Consider the following 20,450-nt stretch of genomic DNA (forward strand, 5'->3'; position numbering starts at 1 on the left):
CCATTGTATTGTATTTTTTGGTGTGTGACTCCATTTCTTAATTCTTACAGGTGTTAAAATGCAAATACATAAAAAGTAATGATATATCTATGAATTTGGGCATATAATATACATAAATATAATTTTTAACAAGTACAAAAAAAGTGGGCGGTGGAGGGGTATAGAAACAGTTTATGAATATGCTATTTAAACTAAGTTGATATCAAATCCAAAATGATTGTTATACATTTAGGATGTTAACCTTTTATTTTTCTTCATATTTTAACTTTTTTATTGTATAGTATAGCATATATACAAAGCAAACAAATAAAAAAAGCAATAGTTTTCAAAGCACTCTTCAACAAGTAGTTAAAGGACAGATCCCAGAGTAAGTCATGGCTACTATCTGATCCTCTCATATTTTTCCTTCCAACTGCTCCAGAATATAGGAGGCTAGAGGGCTTAAATATTTTTTTATCATCACAATAGACTATTTTTCCTTATTTTTTTTTGTGAAAATAACATGTATACAAAAAAGCTATAAATTTCAAAGCATAGCACCACAATTAATTGTAGAACATATTTCAGACTTTGACATGGGTTACAATTTCACAATTTTAGGTTTGTATTTCTAGCTGCTCTAAAATTCTGAAGAACAAAAGAGATATCAATTTAATGATTCAGCATCCATATTAATTTGTTAAATCCTATCTTCTATGTATAACTCTGCCATCACCTTTGATCTTTCCATATCTCTCTTTAGGGTTGTTTGGACTATGGCAATTCTAAATTTTTGTTATTGGAAGGGTCTGTCACTAATATGGGGTAGGGAGTGGAACTCTCTGATGTTTTGGAGAGGAAGGGCTAGGTTTCAGGACTTATCTGGACCAGGAGCCCATCTGGAGGTTGTAGCTTTCTGGTAAGTTACTCTAGTGCATGGAACCCTTGTGGAACCTTCTATATTGCCCTAGGTGTTCTTTAGGATTGGCTGAAATGGTCCTGGTTGGGGGTGGGCAGGTTATGATAGGTAGAAAGGTTATGAAGCTTGCATAAGAGTGACCTTCAGAGTATCCTCTCGACTCTATTTGAACTCTCTCTGGCACTGATACTTTATTAGTTACACTTCTTTTTCCCTTTTCGGTAAGGATGGAATTGTTGATCCCATGGTGCCAAGTCTGGATTCAATCCTGCGAGTCATCACCCACGTGATGCCAGGGAGACTTTCATCCCTGGATGTCCCACGGAGGGGGGAGGGCAATGATTTCACTTCAGGGTTGGGCTTAGAAAGAGAGTGAGGTCATATCTGAGCAATAATAGAAGTCTTCCAGAGCAACTCTTAGGCATGCTTATAGGTAGTCTAAGCTTATCCACTACCTACATAAGCTTCACAAGGGTAAACCTCATGATTGAGGGCATGACCTATTGATTTGGGTGTCCCTAAAGTTTGACACAGTATCAGGGGATTCCCTGATGGTAAGGTTTAATAGTTCCATATTCTTTCTTTCCTCCCTCAGGGGACTTTGCCAATACTTTTTGTTATTTGCTTAATATACTCTAGGATGTTTCCAGGCATTACCATAATGTATACAGGTTTAAAGGACCTCTTTCTTATTCTGGGCTCCCTGTGTTTCAGTTGTTCAAATAAGCTATACAGATAGGTTGAATTAGATTATGCACTACAGAAAATTTCAGTTTCAGATCAAATAAACCTTTATTCCATTGGTCCCAAAGAGTATGTGTGGTTCTAAAATAGAGACACTGTCTTCTTTACCCCTATGTTCTGAATTACTTTAACCCCAACCCGTTCAGCTTCGTTCTTATCTCTAAATATCAGGTTATATATATAAAACAGCCTTTCAAAATCCAGAAATATTAATCATCACTCGGGATTTAATGTGTCTGCTCTAAAAGTTTACAATCTAGGCCCCTGTTTTCTTATAATCATTTTATAAAGGTGACCATACCATTGTTGTCCTTTTGTTTCTGGCTTATTTTGTCTCACCAAATGTCCCACATGTTCATTCATATCATTTCATGTCTCCCGACTTTGTTCCTTTTTGTAGTAGCACAACCTTCTTCATAAGTATACACTATCATTCACCAATCTACTTTTCCTTCACTGCATCCTTCAGCCACCTGTATTCATCAGGCATCATGTGGAAGGCCCAAAGTCCACAGTCCATCAAAATTCTCAATTTTAGATAATTTCATTGTTCCCAAGAGAAAGAAAACCAATAAACCACCCTTGCCAAATAGGAAATCTAAACCTCCTCTTAACTCTTGTCCCTCCCCCCATTATTTACCTCTGCTGTTGCTGTAGTAGTGCTGATGGTTTCCTTTTGAACATAACTCATAGCATGCAATAGCAGTTCTCCCCCTGTACCCAGGACTTAAACACACTTTATTCAGGAATTGTATCTTTGGGGTAATTCTTATGAGAACTAATTCATATTTCTAGTGTGAATCAGTGGGATATGAAGGTTTATACAATCCCTTTCAATCTTGTTCATCGTCAATATGGTGATATTACTTCCAGATCCACTAGAGAATTATCTTCACTCTTATCTTTTCCTTTACATTGGAGTTCAACCTCATTAGCTAATGGCTCACCTATTTCTAGTTACTATGTATCTCTAAGTTCCTTATATTCTGTATTATAAGCCTCTGATTATACCTTTATGCTGGTCACAAAGTGGAATCATACAGTATCTATTCTTTTGTATCAGCTAATTTCACTCAGCATTATGTCCTCAAGTTTCTTCCATCTTGTCATGTGCTTCAGGACGTTATTTTGTCTTACTACTGCATAGTATTCCATCGTGTATATCCACACATTTTGTTGATCCACTCATCTGTTGATGGGCTTTGGTTTGTGTTCTAGTTTGCTAGCTGCTGGAATGCAAGATACCAGAAACAGAATGACTTTTTAAAAGGGGGAATTTAATGAGTTGCTAGTTTATAGTTCTAAGGCCTAGAAAATGTCTCAATTAAGCAAGTCTATAGAAATGTCCAATCTAAGGCATCCAGGAAAAGATACCTTGGTTCAAAAAAGCCAATGACATTCAGGGTCTCTTTCTCAAGTGAGACGGCGTGTGGTGAACACAGTCAGGGCTTCTCTTTCAGGTGGAAGGGCACATGACAAACATGGCATCATCTGCTAGCTTACTCTCCTGGCTTCTGGTTTCATGAAGCTCCCTGGGAGGCATTTTCCTTCTTCATCTCCAAAGGTTGTTGGTTGGTAGACTCTCTGCTTCATAGTGTTGCTCTCTCTGAACCTCCTTCTCCAAAATATTTCCTCTTTTATAGGACTCCAACAAACCAATCAAGATCCACCCAAATGAGTGGAGACATGTCATCCCCTAATCCAATTTAACAACCACTCTTGACTAAATCCCATCATCCAGGGAGATGATCTGATTACAGTTTCAAATATACAGTATTGAATAGAGATTATTCTACCTTTATGAAATGATATTTTGATTAAAACATGGCTTTTCTAGGGGGCATACTTCCTTTCAAACCAGCACAGTTTGTTTCTATCTTTTGGCAATTGTGAATAATGCTGCTATGAATAGTGGAGTGCAAATGTCTGTGTTGTTGCTTTCAGCTCTTCTGGGTATATACCAAGTAGTGCTATTGCTGGGTCATAGGACAACTCAGTATTTAGTTTCCTAAGGAACTGCCAGTCTTCCATAGTGGCTGCACCATTATACATTCCCACCAGCAGTGCATAAGTGTCCTAGTTCCTCCACATCCTCTCCAACATTTATAGTTCTCTGATTGTTTAACAGCAGCCATTCTTATAGGTGTGAGGTGGTGTCTCATTGTAGTCTTGATCTGCATTTCCCTTATATCCAGTGAAAATGAGCATCTTTTCCATGCTTCTGTTTTTTTTTTTTTATCTTTTTTTGTTTTTTTTTCTTTTTCTTCACACGCTTTGAGCCATCTGTATTTGCTCTTCAGAAAAATGCCTAATCACATCTTCAGCCCATTTTATAATTGAGACATCTCTTCTTTTGTTGTTGAGTTGAATGATTTCTTTATGTATACAGGAAATCAAACCTTTGTCCCATTTGTGATTTCCAAATATTTTTTCCCATTGAGTTGGCTGCCTCTTTACCTTTTTGACAAAGGTTTTTGAGGTGCAGAAGCATTTGATTTTGAGCCATTCCATTTATCTATTTTTTTCTTTTGTTGCTTGTGGTTTGGGTGTAAAGTTTAAGAAGCTACCTCCTATTACTAGGTGTTAAAGTTGTTTCCCTACATTTTCTTCTAGAAGCTTTATGGTGCTAATTCTTATATTTAGGTGTTTAATCCACTTTGAGTTAATTTTTGTGTAGGGTATAAGATAGGGGTCATCTTTTATCCTCTTGGCTATTGATATCTAGTTCTTCCATGCCCAATTATTGAAAAGACTATTTTGTCCTAGTTCAGAGAATTTGGGGGCCTTATCAAAAATTAGTTGACCATGTATTTGGTGGTCTATTTTTGCACTCTCGATTTGATTCCATTGGTCAATGTTTTTGTCTTTGTGCCAGTACCATACCATTTTGACCACTGTAGCTTTATAATTGGTTTTAAGGTCAGGGAATGTTAATCCTCCCACTTCATTCTTCTTTTTTAGGATTCGGGGTCTCTTTCCCTTTCAAATGAATTTGGTAGTTAGCTTTTCCAATAGAATGTTAACTTTTAACCCCATGGTAAACACAAGGAAAATATATATAAAAGATTTCCAGAAATAATTGGTACAAAACAAAAACCTAATAACTATAAAAGTAGGTATTAATGGAAGAATTCAGGTTGGAAAAATATACACGAGTTGCAAAGACTAAACAGAAAAATGGCAGAATAAAATTCTGAATTATCAGTAGTTAATGTAAATGTAAATGGCTTAAACTCTCCAATAAAAAAGAGAGATTGGCAGACTAGATATAAAGAATGGGCCATATTTTCAGTTGGGCACTGAGTGGTCCTTCTGATCATGTCTGGTGGCTCCATGGATTACACTAGAGAACATGGCAGCCAAGGGGAATGGACCCCAGTGATGTCATCAAGAGAAACTGGAATGAGATTGTTGATGTTTGATGATAGGAACCTAAAGGAAACTCTTTTCCAGGGTATCTGTGCTTATGGTTTTGAGAAGCCTTCAGCTATTTAGCAGAGAGCTCTTATTCCTTATAATAAAGATTCAAAAGATAGTTCTGGCTCTTGGAGACTGTCTGGGAGCAACTTATCATACATATATTGGTGAAACCAATGTTTGAAATAAAATGCAGAAACTTCAGGCTGAAGCACCATATATGGTTGTTAGTTCTTCAGGAAGAGTATTTGATATGTTAAACAGAAGATATCTTTCTGCAACATGGATCAAAATGTTTATTTTGGAAGAAGCAGATGAAAAGTTGAGCTGAAGGTTTAAAGGTCAACTCTATGAGATTTTCCAAAAATTAAATACAAGTATTCAGGTTATATTGCTTTCTGCCATAATGCCAACTGATGTGTTTGAAATGACAAAAAATTCACAGGAGATCCAACTAGAATCTTGTCAAAGAAGGAAGAATTGACCCTTGAAGGAATCAAACAGTTTTATATTAATGTTGAAAGAAAGGAATGGAAGTTGGCTACACTTAGTGACTTGTATGAGATGCTGACCATAACTCAGGCTGTTATTTTTCTCAATGCAAGGGCTGGCTTACTGGGAAAATGCATGCTAGGGACTTCACAGTTTCTGCACTTCATGGTGACAGGGATAAGAAGAATAGAGATGTTTTTTATAAGGGTCAAAGTAAAATCATGTCAGATCACTATTGACTCATTGGCTCATGGGATTGATGTGCAACAAGTGTATTTGGTTCTAAACTATGACAGCTACCAATCATGAAAACTATATTTACAGGAGTCAATAGCCACAACTGATGATGAGATGGCACTCAGAAACGTCACTGAGGTAATTTAGGACACAGAATCATAAGTGAAACAGCACTCTGAATAAAGACAGTTTGGCAGGGGATAGATTTGAGAGAAAAGCTGTGGCTATTAATTTCATTACTGAAGAAGACAAAAGGATTCTTTAGAACACTGAGGCCTTCTACAATACTACGGTGGAGAAAATGCCAAGGAATGTGGCTGACCTTATTTAATTCTGGCATGGGATAGTTCTGAATGCAGTGATCACTGTTGCTGAATAGGCAATCACAATGTGCATTGTGCTTATTTCTTTGGGAATATTTGAATCTTGTCTCAATGCTCATGACAGATCAGAGATACAGAGTTTGATAGTAAAGGGACTTTAGTCATGAGCTCTTGTGAAGAAAGTCATAGGCTTTATCCTCTGTAGTGTTAGGCTGTTAAGCTTGGGTATTAAAATATTTCTCTCTTAGAAATTTATTTTCTAGTTATGTAGGAATAATTGTATTAGATGTCCTCTATCATTTAATAATACGCTTGTGGTATACTAAAAGGTATAAAATCAGCCCATCATGCTGAACTAGCACATCTATCTTTACTGTGTTTGTCATTAGCCTGAATTTGAAAAGGACTGTAAAACTGACTTTTTAAAGAAGGCATTTGAATGTGTTCAGTTTGGTATTGTCTTTATTCAATAAAGTATTTAATTAGTACTAAATGTGAACTGGACCCTGTTGCTAAGCACCAGCAAGCAATCATATCCTACATAGGGTTAAACCAAGTAAAATAGTCATATTGTACATATCTCAATGAAGTTTGAATGTTAAATAAAGTATATATTCACTTAAAAAAGGATGAAATAACTATGTGCTATTTAGAAGAGACTTACCCTAAATTCAAAGACATAAGCAGGTTGAAAGTAAATGGATGGAAAAAATGTACCATGTAAGAAGTTAAAACCAAAAAGAAGTGGGGTAGCTATAGCAATATCAGATAAAATGAACTTTAAATAAAAAACTCTTACTAAGGAAGGATATTTTATACAGAAAAATGAGTCAACTCAACATGAAGGCATAACCATTATAAATCAATAGACACCTAACAGTAGAGCTTCAAAATAAAGGGAGCTAATATTGTCAAATTTGAAAGGAAAAATAGATGATTATGTATTAATAGTAGGTGGCTTTAATATACCACTTTCAATAACGGATAGAAATCTAGACAGAAGGTCAGTAAGGAAATAGAGGAAATGATATTCTAAGCCAATTAGACCTAACAAACACATAGAGAACACTTCACCAAACAGCAACAGAATAAACATTCTTCTGTAGTGCACATGGCTCATTCTCCAGGATGGACTATATTCTAAGTCACAAAACAAGTATCAATAAATTTAAAAATATTGAAATCATATAATGTCTTTTCTGACCACAGTGGAATAAAACTAGAAATCAATTACCAAGAAAGAAATGGAAAATTCACAAATATATGGAAATTAAATAACCAGTAGGACAAAGAAGAAGTCGCAAGAGAAATTAAGAAATATCTTGAGGTGAATGCAAACGAAAACACAACATACCATAACTTATGGGATACAGTAAAAGCAGTCCTAACAAGGAAATTCATAGTTTTAAATATTTACACTAAAAAATAAAAATAGATCTCAAATCAGGAACCTAACCTTAAAACTAGAAAATATAGAAAAAGAAGAGCAAACTAAACCTAATGGGAGCATAAGAAAGGAAATAACAAAGATGAGAGGGGCAAGAAATGAACTAGAGAATAAGAAAACAATAGAGAGAATCAACAAAACCAAAAGTTGATTCTTTGAAAATATCAATAAACTGGACAAGACTTTAGCTAGACTGACAAAGAAAAAAAAGAAGACACAAATAACTAAAATCAGAAATGAAAAGGGGAACATTACCACCAACCCCCCCCCCCCCAGAAATAGAAAGGACTATAAAAGGATATTATGAACAATTGTATGCTGAAAAATTTATTAAACTAGATGAAATGGACAAATCCCTAGAAACACACAAAATGCCTACACTGATTCAAGAAGAAATAGAAGATCTAATAATAAAGAGATTGAATCAATAATCAAAAACTTCCCAACAAAGAAAACCCCAGGACCAGATGGCTTTTCAGGTGAATTTTATAGGACTTTCCAAGAAGAGTTAATTCCAGTTCTGTTTAAACTCTTCCAAAAAACTGAAGAGGAGGGAATACTCTCTACCTCATTCTATGAGACCAAAGTCAAATAAACACAGCACAAAAATAAGAAAATTCATAAAGACAGAAAGTATATTAGAGGTTACTATGAGCTGGGGGATGGGAAGAGTGAGCTGTTATTGTTCAATGAGCATAGAGTTTCTGTTTGGGGTGATGGAAAAGTTTTGGTAATGGATGATGGTAATGGTAGCATAACACTGTTAATGTTATTAATGTCACTGAATTGTACTCATGAAGTGGTTAAAATGGGAAATTTTCTGTTGAATATATGTTACCATAATAAATATATTTAAAAGAAGAGCTTAGTTTTGGATATATTAAATTTGAGATACCTATTAAATATGCAACTGAAGATGCTGAGTGAGCACTGGCTATATGAGTTTAGAAAAAAGTCTAGCATGGAAATATAAATTTTGGAGTCACAGCCTTGTGGAAGGTGTTTAAAATGAAGGGAATGGATCACTTTCAGGGTGAGCGAGTCTAGAGAAACGGGATGAGGACAGAGATGCAAATCAGCTCAATATTTAGAATTTGAGAAGGGAAGGAGGAGTCAGCCAAAGTTGTATTTGAACTGGTAATACTTATGGGGATTCTACACTAGGGGATTCTCTCCATCTGTGCCCTTATGAAGTGCTTTCCAATTGTTCCTGCACTCCTTTGATATAATCCAGGGCAGAGTTGCCAAATTGTTCGCAACGGCTCCTTCTGGGGCTGGTTTCTCATCACAACTTCATTTCTGAGGCCATGGATAACATCTTTTAATAAAGCTTTAAATATTTGCTCCACCATAGCAAGGGTTGATGGATTATTCCAATGAGGGGTAGATTCATTTGCAAATTTTAATTCCTTGTACCTCTCCACTGAAGGCAGGAAGGGAGGGAAGCTTTTTTGTTTCAGTCAGAAGATAACTTCCCTCTGTACCCACCCCCATGTCTGGGAGGTAGCCCCATAGCTGAGGAGGGCAGCCCAGCTGTGTGTAAGGAAATGATACTCATCAAACCTAGCCTGGTTTATGGGGAGATACTTTCCCCATGACTTCTGCAGTTGTCACAGGCCATATTCCCTGACTTCTAGAGGTAAATCCTTACTACTTTGGGTCGTTTGGTCATGATCTTACATGCCCTGCTTCTTTGAGCAAGTCACTTTGCCGGGCTGAGGTAAATAATGCCTTTTGACATTGAGCCTTTCTTGGCTGCATTCTCCTAGTGTTTAGAGACTCACTTTGTCTAGCTTAACACAGGAAAATTTACTTTTTACATGGTTTCTTGTTTTACTTCAAGGAATAGTTAAGCTATGTATTTCACCCCTCATTTCAGAGATAACAAAGTTTCTGTATTTTTGCAAATTCATCCTTCTGGTCCAGGCTAAACCATTCTATTAGTTAAAGTCCCAAGAGGATTACCTCCAAGAACCTTTTCTCCTGCTCAGAACCTCTGAGATAATATCCTTTTCATTATTTCTGGCTTTGGTCAGTTTCTCTAAACTTTCTTCCAAGCTTCTGTCTTGATTATTCTCTTTTCTCTTTTTCATTTTCTAGTCATTTTTTCCCCACATTTTCTGGCCTATCCCACCCTCAGCAAAATGTGGTCAATTATTTCTGCTTTTTTGTTTTCTATCAAACAATTTTTGGAATACACTATTAAGAATAAAAGACAAACTCTCAAATACTTAAAAACCAAGCAGCAATTATCTATGGTAAAAGAAGATACCCAATTAAATCATGACATGATGGAGATTGATCATATCCTGGATGGGAAATCAAAGGGTTGGTTCATCAACTGGGCTCTTCCACTTATAAGTGTGTGACCTTGGGAAAGCCACTTAATGTCATAGGCCTTAAGATCCTTATTTACAACATGACTTCTAATACCCATCATGGTCAAGTGTTCTATGATTTTAAAGATCTGTAATGGGAAGCTAATTTAGTGAAGCTCACCATATATTCTTCAGTTAAAAGAAAACTCATGATGAACCAAAGAAAGGGATCCTTTTTGGCTATAGCACTCAGTTTATCTTTCAGTACCTGAGTAGGTATCTCTAGTTACCTGCATAGGATTTAAAATATGCCTTCCTGTACACCTATGTGTATGGATTAACTATTGCTACAATAATGCTGTGTAACAACACATCATCTCAGTGACATACAACAATATTTAACTTACGCATCTGTTGGGATAGGCTGGGAATTGGTTGAAGTAGACTGGGTCTAGCTTGGGTGTTTCCACCATACTCCATCAGTCTGTCATCTTTTTGCAACTAGGAAGCTAGCCTGAAAATGTTCTTCTTATGGTAATGGCAGAGAACAAGCTTGTTTAAATTTCAAAGGTGCCAAAATAAATACCATGCAATGGGTTGACTTAAACAATGGGAATTTACTGGCTCACAGTTTTGAGGTTAAGAGAAGTCCAAAATCAGGGCGTCATCACAAAGGTACTTTTTCCCAGAAGATTATGGTAGTCTGAGTTTGGCTGCCAGGGATCTTTGGCCTGCAGATTTTCTGTCACATGACAATGCATATGATGCCTCTCCTAGCTCTCCCTTCTCTTCCAGGCTCTGTTGATGTTCAGCTTCTGGCTGCTACTTATGGCTTTTGTTTTTACAATCTGACTTTCACCCTGCTTATAGAGTACTCCAGCATCCAGATTAGAGCCCAACTGATTCATTTGTGCCACACCTTAACTGAAGTAATATCCTGAAGAGATCCTATCTACAGTGGGTCCACAGCTTCAAGAATGGATGAAGTTTAAGAACATGTTTTTCTGGAGTACATAGTTCCAAGCTACAACAAAGTGCAATCATGCAAGCACCTTTCACACCTTGGATCTGTCATGCCCTTAACATTCCACTGTCTAAAGCAAATCACATGGTCAAACCCAAAGTCAATGGGTACTCATGGGGCAGGTGAGTAAAGAAGTGAATGTCTCTAAACAACGTCATCTAACATACTGTGCTTTGGAAATTAGTGAAATAAAATGTTTAAGTACTCAGGGAGAAAGAAAGCAGTGTAAAAAAACATGCAGGAACCTCAGGGATTTAGACCTAATGTTGTCACCTCTCCTCCTGTTAGTTGGACAGAACTGAATCTAATTCTAGACAAAAAGGAATTGATGATTTGAAACAGACTGTATGGATTATACTTGCATGCAATTTAAGGTGCAAGTGAAATTCATTTTGTCAAAGAAGGGGTTTCAACCTCACAGCACTGCCTGAAAGGCTCCTAGAGCCCCTCTACTTTGGAGGATTGTGAAAAGTTCTTCTGAACCACTGATGGGGTGTTCCTCCATGAATTAGCAAATGCCCACCCTATTCTAGTGGGATATGAGCTTGCAAATGTACCAGAACTTATTTTAAGATCAAAAAAAGGAAATTGCAAAGAAGAGCTAATGCAAAAAAGAAAATCACTGAAACATCTGTCATATCATAGATTGGAAAAGTATATAGTCTTATGTTTATCCCTTTATGAAAGCAATCTAAACATCTTCCGACTGCTACTTTTTACCCTGATGCCTCTGTTTGTATTCATGTCTCCTAATAAAATAATATAAAAAACAAACTAAAAAATAAATCTGCAATGGCCTCATCACATATCACTGATAATTCAGTTGTATTAAATAAAAATAACTGCACACACAAAACAACAGCCATGTAGGAAGTTGGTTTTATTTCTATTTTGGGAACTAATGCAGAATTAAGATAAGATAGACAGATACTAGTTTATTTTTACATTTATTGAGCTCTATCAGTTATCAATAGCTGTGTAAAAAATTATCCCCAAGAATAGTGGTTTCAAAGAATAAACATGTATTATCTGACATAGTGCCTGTTGGTCAGAAGATGCTTAATTGGGTTATTCTGGCTCTAGATCTATCATGAGGTCCCATTCTAAAGGTCAACTGAGGTTGTATTGATCTGATGGCTTGATTGAGGGCTGGAGAATCTTCTTCCAAGTTGGCTCACACACATGAATGTCAATTTGATACTTGCTGTTAGCAGGAGGCTGTGGTTCCTTGACTCAATTGGATTTGCTTGAGTATGTCACAACATGGCAACTGGCTTCCCCACAAAGCAAATGATCAAAGAGAAAGCAAGGCAGACTCTAAAATGCCTTTAATGACCTAGTCCTGGAAGTCACACTTTGGTCATTTCTGAAATATCTTGTTATACCAGGGCTGTGACTGGTACTCCTTGCATAATACAAGTGCAGAGTGGCACTTCCATGACCCTGAGTATGAATACTTCTTTAAACTTTGGGCCCTAGACTCCTTACTTGCCTCACTCTAGTCCTGGCCCTGGAGTAGGCAGGCCAGCTACATACAGGAAGCAGGAACTACTGGAGACCCTTTTGGAGGCTGGCCACTATAAAAATGAGGCACCTAACCAAGAATTATGATCAATGAGAAGGGACTTCCACTGGTTCAGCAGTTTTCAATCTTGACTGAACTTTTGTTTCATTTGGGGGAGTGCTGATGCCTGGGCCTCTCAGAGATTTTGATTTTCGTGGTCTAGAATGGGACACCAAGGTATTTTTTAAAACTCTCCAAGTGATTCTCATTTACTGTGAGGGCTAAGTACACACTGTACAGGAATTAAAGATTCCTTTTGAGACTAAAGTCCACATAGAATTTGCCTATCATTGTGTCTATCAATAACATCTGTTCCTCCCTGTTGGGTGAGGGAAGGTAGGAGTAGGTTGGGGAGGAAGGGGGATCAGTAATTTTTTCACTCACAAATTATTGCTGACTAAAAAGCAGGGCTAGTTGGTTAGGTTTCTTCTCTGCCATCAATACAATCTGGTTCAAGTGTTTTGTAAAAAATTGGAATGAGCATGGTTAATTACTCAGCACTCATTTTTCTTTATTTGCTTCATGACAGGTCAAAACAGGCAAGTTGGATGCACAGGAAATTCCTCAGATAAAAAAAGAGAATAATGGAATTAAAAGATCTGATTGCTATTAGGCTGCCCATTTATTTATCTAACCATTTGGTAATGGTTTGATCTCGCAGGAGCACACACCCACACACACACAAAGTTGAAAATGAGACCACTTAGCGCACACAATTTTATCTGTCATTGATGTCTTACATCTACTTGGATGCTGTCTAGTTGTCTCTCTGATCCCTACTTCATCCTGGTTCCTGGGGCAGGAATCTGGCTGAATATAATGGGCAGAAGGCTGATGGAAGATTAGAAATACAGTCCTTGTGAAAGTTGTTCTGTTTTCTTCAGGTGAAAATAAACCACAGATTTCCAGCACCAAGATGAGCCACATGTCTCCATTTCTTAGACTTCTTACTAGGACTTTCTTTCACATTTTCTTCTTCTTGGAAGTTTCTTAGGGAATCTAACAAAACCTCAGAGATTACCATAATTTTGACAAACAGTTTAGAATGTTGGCAGATACTCAAGAAAGAGAATCTGGTATGGGCATATGCTTGAAGCCACTGCTGTCATCAAAATCAGAGTATTAAAATGAAAAACAAAGACTGCAAATATTTTTAATGGTAACAGTCTAATTTTCACTTCTTGCATAAGCAGGAAAATTCTGACAGATTGCACTGGGTGTGAGCACCACCTATCTTCATACTCTTGTTTGCACTTCAGGCTTATGCAGATGAAAGAGGGTGAGTTGCTGGAAAAAAAGGTCATTCACTTCTGACATCCATTTCAGCTGCAGTAGGAGTTTGGCTGGAAGACTACTACTTAATCAAGCAAAATATCTACTTTCTCAATTGGATTCCAGCAGAGCTCTGCTGCCTGGCCCAGTCTCAAAGGACTAGAGTGTCTCCATCTCATGACAAGGCAGATCACTTCCAGTGGGATCCTGAATGCAAACGTACTTGATGGGAGGTGGTGGTGGCTTGAAAGGTGGAGGTCTTTTCATGCTAGGAACAAAACATTGCTCTTTCAATGCTAAGAACGTGAGGGTATTGAAGAATATGAGTGCGATTGAAATATATATATTTACAGAGGGGACATATTGGTGAGAGATATGCTTTGGTAGTTCTCTCAGAATTTTTCCTGGCTTAACTCTCTTAAACCTCTTTTTGCTAGTCTGTCAGCCACTTCAACATCATAATCATACCATTAATTAATATTTACAAAGCATTTCATCATTTGGATAGCACTTTATCATATGAGTTGGGTATTGTCTCCATTTTACAAATAAAACTGAAGCTCAAAGATTTGAAGAAACTTGCTCAAGAGAGTCATGCTAGCAATTAAAATCTTTTTAACCAGAACTTATATGTAACATGGCAGCTGTCCCCTAATGGAATAAGCTTTTTTCTAAATGGATGAAAACATTCTCCCATAAATAATTTTTTTTAATTCTGAGATTTAAAAGAAAAGTTTTAAAAATGTCTCCTTCACCCTTCACTGTGTACAGTGGGGACACAGTAGAGGTACAAAGTAAAGTTATTTTAATTTCCTGAGTTGAGCAGTTGTGGCTGCAAAATAGCAGAATTCTTTCTGTGTGGGTTTGTAACTCTTAAAGTTGTCTATGTTAAAAATACTGTTCTGTGTTAAGACAACTCATCTCTTTGTCTGAAACATATCAAGCAGTCAGGTTAGCATGTGACCTAGCTGTACAATTGATCCACCTATTTTGTTATCAGTAAAGAGAAATACATCCTTTTGCTTCTTTATTCCCATAACTCAAACCCTATTGTGCCCACCTATCAACACATAGAACCTTAATTTCCACGGACAGGTGAAGGGAGAGAGAAATAATGTTATTCATCTGAATATAACACAGACATTTGAATCCAGAACAATGAAAAAAAAATTCAGATTTTCTAATTCCTATTTTATCATTTTAATATAAAGAGCCCTAATTCTAATTCCCTGGTTTTCTAAAGCTTTAATGGAGACTTAATACATAGCAAAAGATGAGTACAATTTTGAGTAACTTGCACTTCAGTTTTTCTAAATGAAGATTCAGAGAAATAATTTCTCAAGGTTATATGGTGGTCAGGATGTAGTATTGGATGAGAACCCAGAATTTCTGACTATAAATTTAGTGTCTATTCCCCATGAATGTGGCTAAATAGTCCTCTAAGGACACCCTATGAAGAGCAAAAGAGGATATTGCACACTGGTCAATGTTATATTAAATAGCAGTAGTAAGATTGATGTGAAAGATCAGCTCTGTGTATTACAGGGCCTCCTCTAATCACGGTTTAATCCAGACTGATCCAAAATAGGCAAGTCAGAAAAATCAGCCCCGATGCTATGGACTGTTTCAGACTGCTGAGTGGAGAGAGAAGAGTTTTGGGAAATAGCTCAATAAGATGAAAAAAGGTAGCCTAATGAATATTTTCTCCCCATTGGGGACAAAAGTAAAGGGCAGTAAAAGCAAACTCTGCTGAAAAGAAGCTGAAATTCTCTTAAAATTACCCTTCTCACTCAATTTCACACTTGAACATCTAGGCCCAGCTGGGCCCAAGTAGTTCAAAGATGCATGAAAATGAAAAACAAATGAAGACAAAAAGAAAAATTGGTTTCAGTTTGGGGGTGAGGTGAAATTCAATTCTCATTTCATGCTCACTGAGCTGTTCCACTGATGAATGTTATGGCCTGAACATGTCAATGCAGAGGACCTAACTGTGTGGTGTTGGGAAAGTTATGCAGCGTCTCTGAGCCTTATTTCCTCAGTAAAATATGAGAAGGACTGCATATAGTAACAATATTTAAATGTTAAGAAGTATATTGAGAAGTTATCTATCCATATATATTGTAGTATTATACTCACATTTCTTTTTGATATTCACACCATTTTCTCACTCCAAGAACAAAGATTACCAGGCAGATTAAGAGCAAAGCTGCTACGATTACTGGCCAGGACGTTCCATCTTTGGGCATGTTGACCACAGAACCTAAAAGGGTCATGAAGAGAGATGAATTTTAATGGCAAGCTTCTATACTTGCTTGGAAAACAGAGTTGATTGAACTATTTCCCCTACTTGAAATTTGCTTTCTCCAAGGACCCTTGGGTTCTCATTTACCATGATCAAGCTCTGGGACCAAGCCTTTATCTTTTATATAATTTCTGCTTTTCCATTTATGCAATTAATTTTTATATGTGTGTCTTTCCTATTAGACTGTTCCAGAATTAATCGTTTTTTTCCCCTTTCATTTTCCCAAGGCCCTAAACAACATCTGGCACATGGTACCCAATAAAATATTATTTATAAGAATGGATATATGGCAATGTTAAGCTGTACGTTTTATATTCCAAATTTACTCCAGCAAAGGAAGCTTAGTACGTGAAATAATGGTCTAATTTTGGATTTTCTTACTCCTTAAGGAGCTCTTAAATATTATTTTCTGAAAGATAATTAGTGTGTGAGAAAGAGGAAGAAAGTGAATAGAACATTGTAACATTCTAAAGCCCTGAAAGTTCAAAGGTAACAAGACTTGGCTAACACCTACGGAACTGTAGAGCTCAAAAGACTATCAGTCAAAGCCTTCATTTCAATGTTAGTGATGGACTGCTACCCAGAGTAGAGATTTTCTAGTCTTTTATATTTTTTCCCCTCTTATTCCTGCCTTTTCCCCCATCCGAATAATACAAAGGAGAGAACAGACAGAATGGGTAGGGCTGAAACAAGTTAGTTTTGCTCTTTCCTTGGAGGAAGTTGAAACTAAAAGACTGGCTAAAATGATACTGGTGGGTGGTCAATGGATTGATTTTGGTTATCCATGCTGAATCTACCCATCCTCAATTTATTCATAACATTTCTAGCATTTGGATACTAAGTCAAGCTCTTTGAACGGGATTTTCAAATATTGTGGATTCTAGAATAGAGGAAATATAAATATCATATGCTGGACTGATTTTTTTCTGAGATAAAGGAGGAATTAGAAACATTAACCCACTTAGGAAGAAAGGATATCTTGTTCTAAATGGCAGAAAATTAAAGGGATGTTCATAATTATATAGTTATTTTATTTTTCCCTTTTAAAAATATTTTAAAACATGGTAAAAATTCAAACAGTGCAGAAATATAAAAGTACAATAAAAAGGAAGTGTCTTTACTACCTCAGATACCAGTCAGCCACATAGATACAATAACTTCTAATGGTTAATTATATATCCTACTAGAATTTTTCTATGCATATATAGGTGTCAGGAAGATGCTTCCCCACTGTAAGTATACAAATGGGGGCACACTATATATATATTTCTGTTCCTTGTCTCTTTCTCTTAAAAAATATTCTTGGAAAACTTTCCACTACATGCTCAGAGATTTGTCTCTTCTATTAAATGACTGGAAAATTTGCCATGTATGGATCTACCATAGTTATTTAATTGGCATTTTATTGTTAGATGGTTAAGTTGTTTCCAGGCTTTTGTTATTTCCAACAACACTCCAATGAAATCCCTTATAAAATATAGATTATAGAGATCTTCAGATTTCATAGATCATTTGGCCAAATGGTATATTTCTGAATCAGAATTATCTGGATTGGTTTTCTTTCACTATTTCAACTAAATTATAAGCTGTAGGTGGAAGGTAGGTCTTTCATTATTATTTTTTATCTTCCAGTTTTTATTATACTGCTTTTCACACAGCAAAGTCACAAAAATGCAGGCCAAAGAGCACAATATAAATATTAGTTAGCAGATTTCTGGATGACCAAGATGGTGTTATAACACACTCCAATGTTCTGTGCCCCTACAGAATCTTTGAACAACTAGTAAAAACTGGCAAACCATCTTCTTCAAAATTCCGGAGAACAGTTAAAGGTTGTAGTAACAGTAGTAGTGAGTGCCAAATCAAGAAAATATTGCTTTAAAAGAGGTAGGAGAAGCTTGTGTTGCATTTGTTGGCCCTTTCTAGACCCTCTATGTAGCATGGCACGAGATGACCTGTGCTCCCATTGTGAATCCACGGCCCTGTTCTAGAGGGAGCAGAGTATCCCCTATGCACATATGGGGTGCCTGTATGTGCATCAATTTACAGAGTGGCATCCTGAAAGACTGAACCAGGGACTTTCATCTCTGGCTTGCCAACCCAGAACTTGCTCTTTTCACAGAGCAGCTTGTGGACATCTAAAGCAGTATAAGAAACAATGAAGTCAAGGTGGCTTGGGACAAGGGGTTTACTGACTTTGGATTTAAAACATACAATAGGGAACCTGGGTCGTGATGATGGGGGAGTCTATTGCATCGGGAGTAGAGGGACATTTAGATTCCTGCAAATGGCACAATTTCTAAAGCCACAGTTGAGCCCAAACCCAAGACAAAACACAGGCTTAGGAAAGACGGAGAGGACTCAGCACTTCACATTCACCTTGGGCTGATCTTGATAGTAGGGCTAACCTCTGAAGGAAAGCTCCAGCCAAAGCAGAAAATAAAGACCATGAAAGGTGTTTTTGACATTAGTTTTTTTTTGTTGCTATTGTTCTAGCTCCTGGTACTGAAGAAAATCTTTGTATTTAACAGTAGTTGGATACAAACTTAAGGAACAGGCAGCTCAGGGACTGGATTCCAGAGTTAACAAATAAATATATTAAAATGTACACTGTGAAAACAAAAGATTGCAAAACAAACAAAAATATGAAATGATCCCCATCTGAAGACGCAAAATTCAAAAACCATCAATGAAGAATACCAGACTTAGGACATACCGGAAAATGACTTAAAAAAATGATTTCAATGTGCTTAAAGAGATAAAGGTAAATCTAGAGAAAAACATTAAAGAATATTAGGAAAATGATGGAGGAACAGTATGAGATTATCAATAAAGAGGTAAAAATTATAAAAAATAACCAAATAGAAATACTTACATTGAAGACCACAATAACTGAAATGAAAAGTTCCTTAGAGGGATTAAACAGCAGATTGGAGCTGACAGAAGAATGGATTGATGAACTAAAAAACATGACAATTGAAATTACTCAGGCTGAAGAGGAGAAATAAAAAAGAATGAAAAAAAGAAGAATAAAGAAAAGGGAACAGAGCCTAAGAGACCTGTGTGACACCATCAAACATACCAATATATACATATTATGGAAATCCCAGAAGGATAAGAAGGAAAGAGTAGGGGAGAAAGATATTCAAAGAAATAATTGCTGAAAACTTCCTAAATTTAACGAAAGACACAGATAAACACAATCAAGAACCCCAATAAATCCCAAACAGGATAAACTCAAATAGAACTATGTCTGGACATAAAATGCTCAAGGACAAAGAGTGAGTTTTGAAAGCTGCAAGAGCAAAGCAATGTTTTATGTACAGAGGCACCCCAGTGATATTAAATGCTATTTTTCATGAGAAACCATGGAAGCATGAAGGTTGTGGGAAGAAATATTTAAAATGTTGACTGAAAACAACTTCCAAACAAGAATTTTATATCCAGTGAGACTGCCTTTCAAAAGTGAGATTAAGACATTCTTAGATAAACAAAAGCTTAAGACATTCTTAGATAAACAAAAAGAGTTTATCATCATTAGACCTGCCCTACAAGCAATGATAAGGGGATTTCTTTAGACTGAAAGAACAGTGGATCAAAGTAGCGTATAGAAATAAAGACTTCTAGTAAAGGCAATGACATATGTAATTACAAATGTCAGTATTAGTGCATTTTGTTTCATGGTATGTAGCTCCACTTTTTACTTCTTACACATTCTAAAGTGAAAATACACATAAACTAATGATAAATCTATGCTTTTGAACATATGTATCCATGTATATAATGTATAAAGGTATATTTTGTAACAGGTACAACAAAAAAAGGAAAATAGCAACAGTGTTGTGTATGCAATAAAGTTATGTCAGTATAAAATCAATTGTGATTATTATGGATTTAGGATGCTCAATTTAAGCCTCATGGTAATCACAAGAAAAATATCTGAAAAATGTATTTAGAAGGAAATGACAAAGGGCTCAAAATGGTACAACATAAAAATCAAATGAATATGAAAGTAGGTATTAGTGGAATAACTGAAGAACAAAAAGGATATAAGATATACAAAGACCAAATAGTCAAATGGAAGAAGAAAGTCCTGAATTATCAGTATGACTGTAAGTGTAAATGGATTAAATTCTTCATCAAAAGGCAGAGATTGCAGAATAGATAAAAGCATGAACCAACTATATGCTATCTACAAGTGACTCACCTTAAATTCAAAGACAAAAGTTGAAAGAAAAAGGATGAAAAAATATATCATGCAAGTAATAACTAAAGGAGAGCTTGGGTAGCTATACTAATATCAGAAAAAAATTAGACTTTAGGTCAAAAACTGCTATGAAGAACAAGAAAGGATTTTATATATGGATAAAGTAGTTAATTCAACATGAAAAAATAACAATTATAAATATTTA

The 20,450-nt window shown here is 36.2% G+C and overlaps 1 protein-coding gene and 1 pseudogene across 1 annotated transcript in view; one reads left to right on the forward strand and one right to left on the reverse strand.

Moving 5' to 3' along the window:
* Window positions 1-4,960: 4,960 nt before the first annotated feature.
* On the forward strand, window positions 4,961-6,119 carry LOC143647865 (eukaryotic initiation factor 4A-II-like; annotated as a pseudogene).
* Window positions 6,120-11,747: 5,628 nt separating this feature from the next.
* Window positions 11,748-20,450, reverse strand: part of CD96 (CD96 molecule) — a 126,034-nt gene continuing 117,331 nt past the window's right edge. The window contains exons 9-10 of the mRNA XM_077117471.1: window positions 15,873-16,015; window positions 11,748-14,004 (exon numbers count right to left, since the gene is read on the reverse strand). Coding sequence (XP_076973586.1) covers window positions 13,896-14,004; window positions 15,873-16,015 — 252 coding nt within the window. The 3' untranslated portion in view covers window positions 11,748-13,895. The remainder of the gene's footprint in view (window positions 14,005-15,872; window positions 16,016-20,450) is intronic.

This window comes from Tamandua tetradactyla, chromosome 10, assembly GCF_023851605.1.
Source record: "Tamandua tetradactyla isolate mTamTet1 chromosome 10, mTamTet1.pri, whole genome shotgun sequence".
Taxonomy (NCBI): domain Eukaryota; kingdom Metazoa; phylum Chordata; class Mammalia; order Pilosa; family Myrmecophagidae; genus Tamandua; species Tamandua tetradactyla.